Source organism: Equus caballus, chromosome 14, assembly GCF_041296265.1.
Source record: "Equus caballus isolate H_3958 breed thoroughbred chromosome 14, TB-T2T, whole genome shotgun sequence".
NCBI lineage: Eukaryota > Metazoa > Chordata > Mammalia > Perissodactyla > Equidae > Equus > Equus caballus.
In genome coordinates this window covers 90,375,192-90,390,042 of record NC_091697.1, presented here as the reverse complement: position 1 = coordinate 90,390,042, position 14,851 = coordinate 90,375,192, and the positions used below count along the sequence as shown (strand labels likewise).

Below are 14,851 nucleotides of genomic sequence, written 5' to 3'. Positions count from 1 at the left end.
GCCCTAGAAAACTTATTTCCTCCCCTTGGGCTTGTATTGGTTAATGGTGTCACCAATCATCTACCTTACAAAAGTAGGAAGCACTCATCTCTCTTTCTCAACCTTTCCATCTAAGCAGCAGGTAAACTGTAGTCTCTGTTGCCTAGACACTTATTCCTTCCTCTCCCATCTTCATGGTAACCACTTTGATTTAGTTCTCATCATGTCCCCCCTGAATATACTAACTGGTCTCTTGTTAAATCTCTTCTACAAATCTATCCTCATACCACCACTACCAATCTGAACATGCTAGTCCCAAGCTTACAAACTTTCAATGGCTCACCACCTAGAGGATAAAGTCCAAATTACTCCTTAGCAGAACCCCCTCTATCTTATTGACCTCATTTCCTATAACTCCTCATCTTGTGGGTTCTTGTGCTCAGCCATACTAAATTTTTGCCATTCCCCAAACCTGTCATATTGTTCCATATTCTTTACCTGGGCATATGATCTTATTTTTCTCTGTAGAAAGCTCTATTTTTCTCTAGTCATTACTTCTGTAAATAGTTCAGATTTTACTTCCTGTAAAACCCCTCCCTAAACACTCAAGTTTAACTAGTGATTCCCCACTGTGGATTCATAGCACTTTGTATGTTTTTCTAGCGTAACACATCACATTGCTTTGTAATGATTATTTACATGCTGTTGTGGAGAATGCTAAATGTTCACGAAAACCTTTGCTAAAACAATTGTAACCAAGCACATGGATGCCCAACACATTACATTTCCTAGCATTTCCCGCAGTTAGGTGTGGCCACCTAAGTCCTTCCCAATGCAATGAGTGCGGGATTGATTTGTGTGATCTGTGGCTGGTGCCTTATGGAAGTGGGTATGACTCTTCCATGTGCTCATCTCCCCTTCCTGTGATCCAGAATATTGATGAAGCTGCAACCCAGCTGTGATCACGCAGATGACAATACTGCCTAGGTGATGGGAGAGAAACAGGATGGAAGGAACCTGGTTCCTGAACCTGGCTGTGTAAGGCAGAGCCATCTGCCCATGTGAAATGCTCATCTTGGACTGTTATGTGTGAGAGAAATCAACTTCTAAATCCTCTATGTATCTGGAGCTTTTACGTTAGAGCAGCTTAGCTTTACCTTAACTAATATAGGTCTTTTCCTCCTTTTGGTTTGTTTGTACCATAAGAGTAGAAGCTGGCTTATGGTTCTTTTTGTCTCCTTGTGACAAGCATATGGTACTTAACTAAAGGCTAGCTGAATGAACCTTGAAGATAAAATGGTACCTTGTCTATGCTCAGTCTTGTGGAAAGACCAGAGGCAAAGGGATAAGAAGAAACAAGACGATATGAGAAATGTTTCATGTAACCATCTCTGGATACCTTTGGAGACACCTAGGTCTACTGATAAAGGATCTGAGGACCCTTAAAGAAATAGAACTAGGAAAAGAGATCTAGAATCTGAGATCAAGCTAGAATGAAACACTGGTGACTTCTCCAAGAGAAAGGGAGTAAACGAGGACCATCAAATCCACCAGTAGCAGAAATAGCATTAAGTAATACCCATACCTACTGGATACTGCTCTATTTTCCCCAATGATAACTGAGCTTTATTGTTTTACTGTGTGTGGTAGCTAGTCTGGAAAGACAGGTACTTCCTCACCCCTACCCTTGTCTGTCCCCACCCCATGGCATGCTTCACAGTATTAATGCCCTTGTATAGCTTCCTTCCCTGGAATGTGGACTGGCCTCATGATTTTCTTTTTGAACACAGAATATGGTGGAAGTGACACTGCCTGACTTTTGAGGCTGGGTGATAAGTTTTGCAGCTATTGTCTGGGACTCTTAGAGTACTTACTTGCTTTTTGGATGCTCCCTCTTAGAACCCAACATATGCTGGAGGAAACCCAAGATACAGAGAGCTCATGTGTGGTGCTCCAGTAGGTAGCTCCAGCTGAACTCCCAGCCAATAGCTAGCATCAACTACCAGCCATGTGAACAAACTACTTGGGATGTGCAACTCAGTGACCTTTCAGATGACTCCAGCCCCAAGTGGAATTTGACTACAACCATATGAGAGATCCTAGGCAACAACCACTCAGCTGAGATCAGTCAACCCATGGAACCATGACAGATAATAATAAATTGTTTTAGGCCACTAAGTTTTTGGATGGTTTGTTATGCAGAAATAGATTACCAGAATTCTAAAACTGATATAAACCTGAGCCTTTGCATAATGTTGTGAAGACATTTTGAGCATTACTTGGAAGTGGTTTGGGCTACTAAAGAACAATGCCTCACGAAAGCCAATGTAAAGCCTTACTTTTCTCTTAATGTTCTAGGTTTTGTTTCCTCAAGTTTTAAAATCATCATAAAAAATGATGATTGTTTGAGGGGGCTTTTTTCAAAAGCCTATTCTTCCTTCAATGTGCTTACTTCCTGGGTGGGAGACACAAAACTACTGTATAAACAACAAATAGACTGAGTTATGCTTAACCTCCTAAGAAAGCATAAGTTGGAGCGGAACATGGAGTCAAAAAGTAAGAGTAAACACATCAGAATGATATTTTGTAGTAATGCACAGATTGCAATTGGCAGCACTTATTGCTAAACAGATAGAGTTGGAATGTAGTCACTGTGGTATGCAATCAGAAGACACTGTCAAGACCTAGTCCAACCCCACACATTCGCCATCAAAACTGGATTATTCTCATTTAACCGTCTCTCGATCTATGTCACCTCTCCCCTACTATGGCTTGGGATAACTTTTCTCTGCAAAATCAATCATTTGCTTCCAGAGGAAAGCACCCTGAAGGCTTAGCAATCTTACAATAGGGCAACATTATCTGAATCCGGAAATAACTTAAAAACATATAAAGTTTGAATGCAAAAAGTTTAACTTCAAGTCCCAATTTCTATGCTTTCTTCTCTATCAACTTCCCCAGTGCCCAGTGTCCTAAAGCTGTTCTTGGGCTACTACTGCAATATCTTGACTTGTAGGAGTCTCCATGCATGAAATCTTTCCTGAACCTCCATTAAAACCTCCCTGTCCTGTGTCCCATTCTTTCAGTGATTCCACTAAATAACTAACTCAGCTATTTGAAGAAAAACTTAAGATGACTTTCACGGACAAGTCACATGGATTCTATGTCTGTACGTCTGCGCGCTCTATCCCCTCTCTTTATTTTCACTCTCATTGCCTGCATTTAAGCATCATTACGTTAGGCAGGGACTATAATATTGACCTTTGAACTTCATTTTCCATATCTTCAGCCTTTCTTTCTCAATATATTTTACTCACAGCCGCTAGATCAACCTTTCTGAAGTATAGTTCTGATAGTTCATTTCCTCCCTCACCAAAAATCTTTGACCCCCAGGGCTTAAAAATAAAAACTCAAACAAAAACAAACCCCTCCTTAGCCTACCATTTAATGTTCTCTGTCATCTCATTCCCACTTAACTCATAACTCTTTTCCTCATTCTGCATTCACACCCATGATGCATCTACCAAACTCCCTTCTTGCTGTTGTCAATGTTTATGTCATATCATCTATACTTCCAAGCCCCTACTCATGTTGACAATCCTAACTGAAATATTCTTCTTCCCTTCTACGGATCTTCAAATCCTACCCATCTTTTATGGTTCAGTCTAACGGACCTCCCCTCCTCAATCCTTGAATGTCTTGTTGGATTTTATAATTAGGTAGAATCACACCTTCTTCCAAATTTCTCTATTACTTATATCAAAATCTCCCTTATGACCCTTATATCTTTCTCCTTGAATTATTAAATTTATGAATTTTTATCTCCTTCCTACTGTCCTTTATTCTATGAAGAACAGGATACGCTGCACATGCAGGAAATGCTCAATAAATATTGTTGCATGGATGCAGATGTTATTATTCCATTATGTTACTCATTCTTGCTAATATTTACATTTTACCACTGGCTATAGAGAGACTAATGTATGGGGAATGCACTGATGAGAGAAAGGAGAGATTTTTTTGGTGGGAAAATAAGAATCAAAAATATTACAATGCGTGCCATGTACACAGCTCTCCTCTCTTCATGTTACTTTCTTATTTAAAAAAGACAAGTTTGTTTAGATCTTTCTGCTATATTGAGAAAAAGTATAATCTATCTCTCTGTTTTCACATTTATTTAATTCTTATTCAGCTTCATGTCTACTCTCTTTTCAAATCTTATACTACGAGATAGCTCGGTCTCATCTGTCCTAAAAACTATTGCTTCTTTCATTTGTTTGCTCTTCCTTTTGGGTTTTGATAATTTCTCTCTATCTCTCCCCTTTATAAACACTTGGGAGTTACCTTGTTTTGGTATATAGATCTGGCTTCCTTGTGCCAACAAGTAACCAACCACTTATCTTCTTTAAATCTTTTGTTCAAACTTTCCTTCTTATTAATGTAAGCTTGCTTAAGTCATTTTATGACATCATTATTTAAGCAGCTAAATAATCCTATAAACAACAAGCTGAATAAAAATCTCACCTCACGTATGACACCGAAACTTTATATTTTTTAATATGTTGCCTCACGTACAACTCCTTTCTACTTCCTATATAATTCTCTTGTTCAATTTTGCATTTGTGTGATGCCTGCATAATGAATTCAAACAATTAACTACCCAAATGAAAGTTTAATCTTTTGCTTTTAAATTAAAAAAAAATTTGTTTTATTTTTCCTTTTTCTCCCCAAAGCCCCCCACTACATAGTTGTGTATTCTAGTTGTGGGTCCTTCTAGTTGTGGCATGTGGGATGCTGCGTCAGCACGGCCTGATGAGCGAGGCCATGTCTGCGCCCAGGATCTGAATCAGCAAAACCCTGGGCCACTGAAACGCAGCGCACAAACTTAACCACTTGGCCACGGGGCTGGCCCCTGAAAGTTTAATCTTAATGAAAAAAAAATTTTAACAAAAATAATGCAGGGAATTAATTTATAAATTACTTACATTGTTTCTTACTACTTCAGCACACCACATTTTCCCTGGTGGCACTGGCATAATGTAGCATTCTATGTTGTAACACGTAAAAAAATAAATTTTTCATTGAAATAAAACCCCTACTAAGCTGACAGGTTGAAACATATTTTATTTTTTTTATAGAAAAGTCTCAAGATCAGGTAGGGCTTTTTTTTTTTTTTTTTGAGGAAGATGGGCCCTGAGCTAACATCTGTTGCCAATCTTCCTCTTTTATTTTTTTCTCCCCAAAGCCCCAGTACATAGTTGTATATCTAGCTGTAGGTCATTCTAGCTCTTCTATGTGGGACACTACCGCAGCATGGCTTGATGAGGAGAGTGTAGGTTAGCGCTCAGGATCCAAACCAGTGAACCCTGGGCCGCCAAAGTGGAGCGTGTGAACTTAACCACTTGGCCACGGAGCCAGTCCCTGAAACATATTTTAATATAGATATTTTAATTGCTCTTAATTAAAACCTTGCAGAGATTCTGCATTCATGTTCTATGAAAAGCTCAGACTCACATATTTAAAGAAGCAGCTTGCTTTAGGGCTTAACCATTTTAAAAAATGCCTCTAACACTAGGATCCCATATTACTTTAAAGACACAGTCTTAGACATATATTATTTTATAAAGTAATTTGCACTACATTCCTCAGAATGACCCTTGGAGTGATATTTCGGTAAGGGTGATTTTAAGAATTTGGAGGATGAATTGAAGGGCTCAGGGAGGTGAAATATGGATGTTTAGCACAAAAACCATATATGACTCATGTCAAGATGGAACTCAAGGTTTCTTGTTTCTAATTCTTTGTTGATTATCCTTGAATAGTAACTTTGCTTTCACTTATTTCCAAACTGGAAGCCAGAATATGCTTAGTTTACTAATTAATTCAAGAGACACTTTTAAAGTGCCTGCCTACTTTGTGCCAGGCACTGTTCCAGATGCTGGAGACGTATCTGAGCAAAACCCATAAGGCTTACACTCTAGTGGACGGCAGGGAGGCCAACAACAAACCATAAACATAACAAATCACCCAAACACGTTGAAGATTGCACTGCCAAAAAGCTACAGAAAAATAAAACAGAACAGAGAAGGGAAGGAGATGCAATTTTAAAGGAGACCATCAGGACAGGAATCAATTAAGAAGATGACATCTGAATAAAGACCTGAAGGTGACGAAGGGGTGAGCCCTGTGGATATCTAAGTGTAGAATATTCTAGTAGAGGCCAGTGTAAAGAAGTTGAAATCAGTCATTCATTGTATGTCAGCCTCCGCTGATACGAGACATAATGTAGTCAAGGCAAAATTCTATAGATGAATACTCTAATATTTGTGATACTTCTTTTATTATATTCCATTTAACATTCATCCAATAAATATTTACAGACTACAAACCATATACTAGGCATTGAAGCAACAATGATGAAAAGATAGACACGGTTTTTATCCTTACGAAGCGACAGTTTAATGGAGGTAGGAGAGACAAGTAAATGGTTATCATACAGTAATACACACTGTGGTAGGGGTTGTGCACAGTGCCATGGGGCACAGGATAGGCGCACTCTCCCAGATTACAGGAGATGGGATTTTAGAGAGAAAACTACTGGAGATTAAATCTTTCATTTCTGCTTCCAACAGTATAGACGTCAGAACAGAATGTATAGAGACTCAAGTAAAAAATGCTTCACCTGTATTTAATCCTCACGACTACCTCACTATGAGGTAAGCCCCATTATTACTGTCATTTTATAGGTGAAAGAATGGAAGCACAGAGAGGTTAGGCAACTCTTCTGAGGTCACAAAGGTAGAAAGTGGCAGAGAAAGGATATGAACTCAGGCACTATGGCTCCTGTTGTCTTAGCCACTACCTTGCACAATCTTTGAGCAGTGTGCCTGTGTAATAATTTGTTAATGAATAAAGACCTCCAAGTATTTTCCAGCTGCTTATAGGTAAGGTTTGGTATGGACTGTCTGAATAGTTTGATTCTAGAATCAGCTTTTATCAGTATGACCTAGAATACAGAAAGTCTGTTTTTGTCTGAAAATCAAAATCAATCGTCTTGTTCATACTGGGGTATGAACTTCTGACACTGGTATTCACTTGCCCATTAATATAAAAAGTTTGCACCAGAAGCAGCTCTTTGGAATCCTCTCTCCTCCCTGGTTTTCTGACATTCTCACTAGATGAAGAACAGCCTCTTTTAATTTGAGTGCTGTCTACTGAGTGCAACAGATTTTGTCAAATGTCCAGAGTCCATAGATAAATGTTAAAAATCTGTCCTCCAGAGCCTCAGTCCTGCTCTCAGATCCTACCTTCAGAGACAGAAGTTGGCTTGGCTTTTGCTTAGAGTCAGTAAAAACATCAGGGATGTTCCGGACCAAATCACAAATTATGTGACTTCTTCCAGGCTACCAGAGAGTTGTCAGATGGCAACCATCCTGATTAGAACTGCACCAGTGACCTAGATGAAAAATCTGGAAGAGCTCTGAGCGGAGGCACCTGTGGGTGTGGGAGGGGGCTGTGGAGACTTGGAGAACTAGGTACTCGCTCTGCTGGATTTCTAAGAGCTGATGATTTCCCATTTTCATTATGCCCAGCTCCTTGACTAGTTAGACAACTGGAAATTCCAACTGGGGATTGCAAAAATTCTATCTGCTGAAGAAATAACCTTTTCTGACAATGATAAGTGACACAAATTCCAGTTGGAATTCTCATAAAGAGATAAACAACAGGAAGAACAATTGTATACGAAAACCTGGAAAGAGCAGGCCAGGGAATTAGAATCCTATCATTTTTAAGACCATGGATACTTTGCTAATAATATCCACGGCAGAAAGCCATTGAATGATTTAGCAAAAACTGTATGAATATTTATACAGCTCACATGTAGATATCTTTACTGTACAACTTGGTTATTTTCAGGTACGATGTACGTAACGTTAGATAACAGTGAAGCGTCATGTCTCATAAATCATTCTGAAGGCTGGATCCATCAAAACAGAATGTCCTAACAGCTTAACTGACTGGGTAGACATAGAATGTTTGAGAAAAGTCACATTCAGGTATAAATTTCAAACAGAGTAGGAAGAAGAAAGATTTTATCAACTGAATTTGGGGATAATGCTAGTTATAATGATAAAAAATAAAAAAATCAAATTAGGATGAAAGAAATTTGGCAAAAATGGTGATCAAAGATTAACACTAAACTGAAATGGACTGACACTGCTATTATGTGAGTGTTATGATCTCATGAGGTGGAAGGAATCATGGTCAATTTTCTATTTATAAAGAGAGCTCAACTTATTATCAACATCAAAAATACTGACCAGGTTTACAGAGATGGCAACAAAATTTACCAATTGTGATCAGCGATTTTCAGTTTTCTCTTTTAATCCCACGCTCCTCTCAAAGCAAATAAACGTCTCCATAATATATAAATAACACAACTTTTAAAATTAAGTTAATAAAAATATACAACAAAATATGTAACTGATACATCTAAGTACTATTATACTGGTCTGAACTTATACTGAGACATTAAAAAAATGTTCTCTTTCTCTGAAACCCTAGATTGCCTCTGAGAGATAAAGAATTCATAAATTTATAATGATAAGCAAATGAAAACACAGAGTAAACATTCTAGATGAAAATATGGCTCTCCTAACGAAAGGCTAAAAAACAAGAGAAATGTAATGTGCATTAGAATCATATTGTGGGGAATGTGTTTGTATCTAATCTAATGCTTGCATACATTATTCCAATGCTTTGGGAACAGAGTAACAATTGTAATTTTGCTCTGAATCAAAATAACAGAATCTGTCATTTGACATGTAGTGTCTGCACTTCCATTATTGTTCATACAATAATTGTATGCTTCTTTTTACTGTTATTTTGTGGCAGTTTATCTCTTTAAAAACGCTACTCAAACTATCTTCAGCAGGAATCTCAAAGTCAAAATCAGTTACTATGTCTCGGAAGATGTTTTCAGTACACCCATACATAAGCTTATGCATATCTGTTTTCATAAAATGTGATTCTTACATGCCTAGTGTGTTATTGCACCACAATTTGCATTGTTATAATAGGTTATTGATTGATTTTCAGTTTAAGGGACTAAGGTAGTATTTGGTAATGACTGAGAGCTACAAGTTTATTGCAAGCGCCCAAGGTTCACTCACCCCAAGCAATTTAGTCAATAACCAATTTTTATACTTCTATCTCCTTCAAAATTCCAAACCAATAATCCCTGTGTATTTTTTTTTAATTATTTCAGTATCAGACTAACATTTCCCATGGAAATCAATATGGGTGCGATCCATTAGCCAAAAATCTACAGTACTGCAATACAAACATATTAAAAATATTGATCTTGCAAAGCTACTGATGTTTTGATTGACTTTAATGTTTGTAAGCAGCAATAACAGAATTTCAATGACTGAAACAAACTTTTGATTAAAATTATAGATTTTTCTTGGGGAGGATTTGCTATTTTACTGGTTTAAAGCGTATCACATGGCTTACTTGCCTGCCATAAATGAGTGCAGTGGGATATACTTATCCAATTTCTTATTTGTAAATATTTTAGTCTATCATAGCTTACACATCTTTAATCTACTTTGAACTGCTCTGACATTTCAATTTCACTTCTTATTATACCATATAGTGAGGCCGAATTTTCAGACTGAGAGGGGTAGGAATTAAGAGCTCTAATCCTTCTTTTACTATTATGCAACCTTTGGGAAGGCATTTAACTCTCAGTTTAAACTCCCCAAATGTAAAATGGGATTAACTTTGGGAATCAGTGAACATTCTTATTATATTTTGAGATCAGTGGACAACAAAGACCATACCTTATATACACAAGAGATGATTTAACCCAAAATTTGTCCCTTAAAGAAAGCATAGAATTTTGCAGACGTTTAGCGAGCACTTAGCAATGCTCTCATTTTATGTATAAAGAGAATGAGCTCCCAAAAGGTCCAATGACAACCCAAGGAGGTTCTCAGAGGTCTTTCCTGACCACTCTATCCAAAATACACCGCCGCATCCCCAGCAGGTACTCTCTCACCCTTTAACCTGCTTAATTTTTATCCTAACACCACTATCTAAAAATATTAATAACAAAATAAATAAATAAATTTCTCTTCTAAAATTTAAGCTCTATGCAACAAAACTTTTGTTTATCCTTTCACTGCTAAATACCCAGAATCTAGAGTAGTGTCTGACATACAGGAGGACTCAGTAAATAATTTTGAATGAAGACGGAAGGAAGGAGCCAGAACTGCTAAGGGAAGGGGGTCGGGTTGGTGGGGGTAGAGAGGGCAAGGACTTGGTTCTCCTCACTCTCAGTCCAGTGCTGTTCTGAGGTTTCCCTCTTAATACGCTCCTTGACTTCCTGGGATTTCAGAGCTAAGTACCAAAGGCTAAAGAGACCCGTACCTATTGCATGTACTTTTGTCAAAGTTAAAGGATATTTTCAAGTTTATTTTAACTGTTTCATCATTTAATTATTAACCCTTCCCCTGGATTCTTTTTCTCCATTTGTTCGCTCTACCTTCCACCATGTTAAAATTGTAATAAATTCTCCACATTTTTACTTGTGACATTTCACTAGAATAAAGAAAAACATCAAGAGTTCAAACAACAAATAGAAACTAAAAATTATCCATTTATCAGCTGCTTATTCTACTTCTCCTCTAATCATCTCCATATATAGTCCTTCAGGGAAAGCACCAAGGAATAGCTTGCAAATCTGCTGGGACTTTAGCCTCCTCATAAATTCTATTAGCTTTCCCCCAAATTACCCTAACTACAGACACAATATATTTGTAAATATATAATGTAGCTCGAGAACAAATTCCCAGGCGCTCAAGGCTGCTGCCACCACAGACCTTCGAGAAGCGCCTCTGGGGCTGCTGCTCTGGGGTGGGTGCAGGGGAAGCGGTGCGTTCAGAACTACCAGATCTAGGTCAGAATCCCAACTCTCACACTTATAAACTTCGTGAACCTCGGTTTGTTCATCTGTAAAAAAGATCATAACACTCACTACAAAGATGAACCATGAGGAGTAAACGAGGTGATACACATAAAGTGAACGGCACACAGCAGGTGTGCAAACAGGGCTAGTTCCCTTCTTCCTGCACACATCAGTGAAAAAAAAATACCTCATAATGCTTCCCATTTCTTAGTACTATTTTTTTTAAGACTCACTTCTGTGAACAGGCTCACAAAATTGGAATCTGTGCAGAAGCTAAGACTGAAAAAGTGTTTAGATATTTATGTGGGATCACAAGTGGTTTTGGGGACTCAATAAGAGACAGATGGAAGGTAAAACTCTTTCAAAGAACTGAACAATGTGATCAAATAGTCAAAAAAAAAAAAAAAAACTTTGGTGGCTGGAGAAGATACTCTATGCAAGTCCCAGCGGGCAAAGGGTGGAAGGTGATGTTGCATTCCGAGCGGGGCTAACAGCATTGCTGTCTTCCACGTGCCCTTACCACTGGCTATTCCATCTCTGTAAGTGCCCTAACATTCCCACCCTCCTGAATCCATTCTTAGAAACCACCTTCAGCTTCCTAAGAATCTACCCTTGATCTGCCCTTCAAAGCAGCTCCCTGTCGGCACCTCCATTCGATCATCCACTGAAATCCCTGAGAGCTACCGGTTGCTCTGGGGTTGCAAAGCTAGTGAGCGTCTGATGAGATCCCCTGGGGCTATCTAACGTACAGCAGCATTAGGCTAAGCTAGTCCTCCCCTTTCAGTGGCATCTTACTGTAGTGATGCCCACAAATAGTTTTAAGGAAGGTGAAGGACATCTGCTAGGGGATATGCAAATAACTGAAGACCAACAAAATACTAAACAGAACGACGAGTTTTCTTAAAGCCTTGTTTTTATTTCTAAAAATGAGGAGGACTATAGGTACGAGAGGATGGGAAAAGCCAGAATGCAAAAGGGAGAAAATGGTTCTATGATTTCTGCCCAAGCAAGCAGTGTGACTTGCAGTGATCTTACAAACCCAGCAACACTGATTCCTTGCCTCATCCTTAGCACGGCTGTTACTTTGACCCTGCAGTTCAAAGCCTGACTGAAATATACTCATGACTTCATTACACACCATGGTACCCCTGGAAGTGTGTCCCTTTTGCTCTCCAGGCCACTGTTAGAACCACCAGATATTCACTTTTTGTGGATCATACACTCCTTTGAGAATACAAAAAAAGCTACGATTCCCCTCTCCATAACTCCAAGTCAACACAGAATTTCAAAGGTTTATGGAACTTCCTGCAGCTCTTCTATGGATCTCCAGGCCCGAGGGTATTTAAGGATAATCGCTCTGAGTTGGAAAATACCGATGGATGCCCTCTCTCCTCACAGGATTGTACATACATAGTATGAAGACATCACTTATGGGTGAAGAGGGGAAGGAGAGGAGGGAGGCAAGTTTTAAATGGAAAGTGCTATTTTTCTTCAAGTTAGAAAGTATTCAGATGAAGGAAAAAGACCATTCAAATGCCAGGACTTGGATGTATGCAACATAAGTTGAATGCAGGCAAGTGGGAGATTGGCTCAATTCCAAATACGAAATATTTCACTTCCTTGGGGGAAGCTAACAATAGGCCAAAACCTCAAAGCATATATGTAAACCATTTAATAGTTTAAAAGGTCCAATATTTTAATTTCTCAAGAAATTCTCAAACTTCTCAGAAATTTTAATAATGCAAACACCTTAAGCACAGAGAGCTAGCAGTTGTTGAGAAATATTTCAGGGACACACTAGAACATTTAAAACAGTTATCGAGCACTTGGAAGACACCGTCGTAATTTATAACTATTTTAAGGCACATAAGATTAGGGACTGAAACGTCCAGATATTATGCTTCTAAATTGTAGGGTAAAGCATTTGTCCTCTTTAACTGAAGACAAAAATTAAGGGAAAAATATACTTCATACGCTAGTTACCACCCCCTACCCACCCATATTCTTCAAATAAGCAACTATTGGTTAGAGAGAACAGAATAAAAGCCCTCAAAACTCAATTAAGCTGGCAGAGAAATGCTTAGTAATGTCAAAAGAGAGACTTGAACTCAAATAACTTTGCCATTGAGATTATTACTAAACTTTTTGGTGGGGGGGAGATTTTGGAAGCTCTCAATTTATAAGGTCCCCTTCCCACAAGCTGGCCTTAAAACGTTACATTACAAATGTGGCCAGAGAAACAGTTTGGCAATTCCTCAGCAAGTTAAACAGAGAATTACTATAGGACCCAGCAATTTCACTCTTAAGTATATAACCAAGAGAACTGAAAACCGGTGTTCAAACAAAAACTTGTACATGCATATTTATAACAGCATTATTCATAATAGTCAAAAGTGGAAACAACCCAAATATCCACCAATTGATGAACGGAAAAACAAAATCTGGTATATTCATACAACAGAATATTATTTGGCTATGAAAAGGAATGAAGAACTGATACATGTTACAATATGGGTGAGCATTGATAACATCATGCTAAATGAAAGAAGCCAGACACAAGAAGCCACATATTGTATGATTCTATTTATAGGAAATGTCCACAATAGGCAAATCCATAGAGACACAGAGCAGATTAGTGGTTGTTAGGGGCTGAGGAGAAGGGCGAATGGATAGTGACTGCTTAATGGGTAGGGGTTTCTCTTGGGATTGATGAAGATGTTCTGAAATTAGATAGTGGTGATGGCTGCACAAAATTGTGAACATACTTTAAGTCACTGAATTGAATATTTTAAATGGTTACACTGGTGAATTTTCTGTTCTGTGAATTTTACTTTAATTAAAAAAATGTGGCCAGGGTTCTTTTTCATTTGATTTATTATAATGTTGGTGAAGAGAGACATTAGTGAAACAAATTCCTACTAAAATTAAAAATTGGCTATTACCATAGGTGGTTCTTTTAAAGTCATAAAGTTTCCATGACTGTTTGATTAGGCTGTGCCTCATTGAAGTGCGAAATTACTCAATCATCTGGATAGTCAAGAATATCATCATAGGTATATCTTCACAATTCTGGTGAAACAAGACAAAGTCAAATTGGAGAATAAATTTACTTTGCCCAAAATTCATTGGAAGCTGAGGAATTCTGCTTTGCTTTTAGATAAGTGAACAAAATCGTACTGAAATGTAGAGATATAATTGTCAAAAAAAAAAAAAGGACTTATTGCTTTATATTTACTCTTCTTTGTGTGCAAAAGCAGTCAGTTATTTTCTGCCTACAGGATACAACACGAAATCCACTTGCTAAGATTTGGGAAATTTGAAACGATGCAAGTTTACCAAACATTCATAATGCATCTAGTTACTTTACAGATGTACACCATAACCACTATATTAAACTTGATTTTTAAACATATTTTTATATTACATTTAATTTTTTAATTTAAAAAGTTCACTAATTTTTAGCATTTATTCTTTTTTAATACAAGCATTTAAGGGTATAAATTTCTCTTTTTAGTAATCTAGCTATACCAAAAAGTTTTTGTATTTTCATTATGGCTCAATTCTAGTATTTTCTAGATTTATTCTTTGATCTTTAAGTTATTTGGAGGGCTACTTCTTTAATCTTCTCTCCACTCTTTTACTCACTCCCCAACTTTTACTGTAAAAACATTTAAACCTATAGGAGTTGCGACAGGACAATGATTGCCCATACACCTTTCCTCTGCACTCCCTAATTGTTAACATTTTACCACATGTGCTTCATTGCTTTCATGTGCTTTTTTTTTCTGAACTATTTGACAGTTAGCTGCAAACAAAATAAATTATTTAACAACTGCACCTCAAGTATTTGTGTTTTCTGTCAAAGTCACAAGAGTCGTATTGGGTACATTATTATAGTCA

The 14,851-nt window shown here is 37.7% G+C and overlaps 1 protein-coding gene across 30 annotated transcripts in view; it reads right to left on the bottom strand.

Annotated features, from left to right (window-relative positions):
- ARB2A (ARB2 cotranscriptional regulator A) overlaps positions 1 to 14,851 on the bottom strand; it is a 383,076-nt gene that overhangs the window by 59,909 nt on the left and 308,316 nt on the right. For 2 of the 30 annotated variants that reach the window (XM_070234575.1, XM_070234559.1), the window contains one exon: positions 13,811 to 14,020. The exons of 27 other annotated variants lie outside the window; for them this stretch is intronic. In XM_070234575.1, coding sequence (XP_070090676.1) covers positions 14,013 to 14,020 — 8 coding nt within the window. In that variant the 3' untranslated portion in view covers positions 13,811 to 14,012. Of the gene's footprint in view, positions 1 to 9,439; positions 14,021 to 14,851 lie in introns of those variants that run through there. One more of the 30 variants, XM_070234574.1, reaches the window with a different exon arrangement.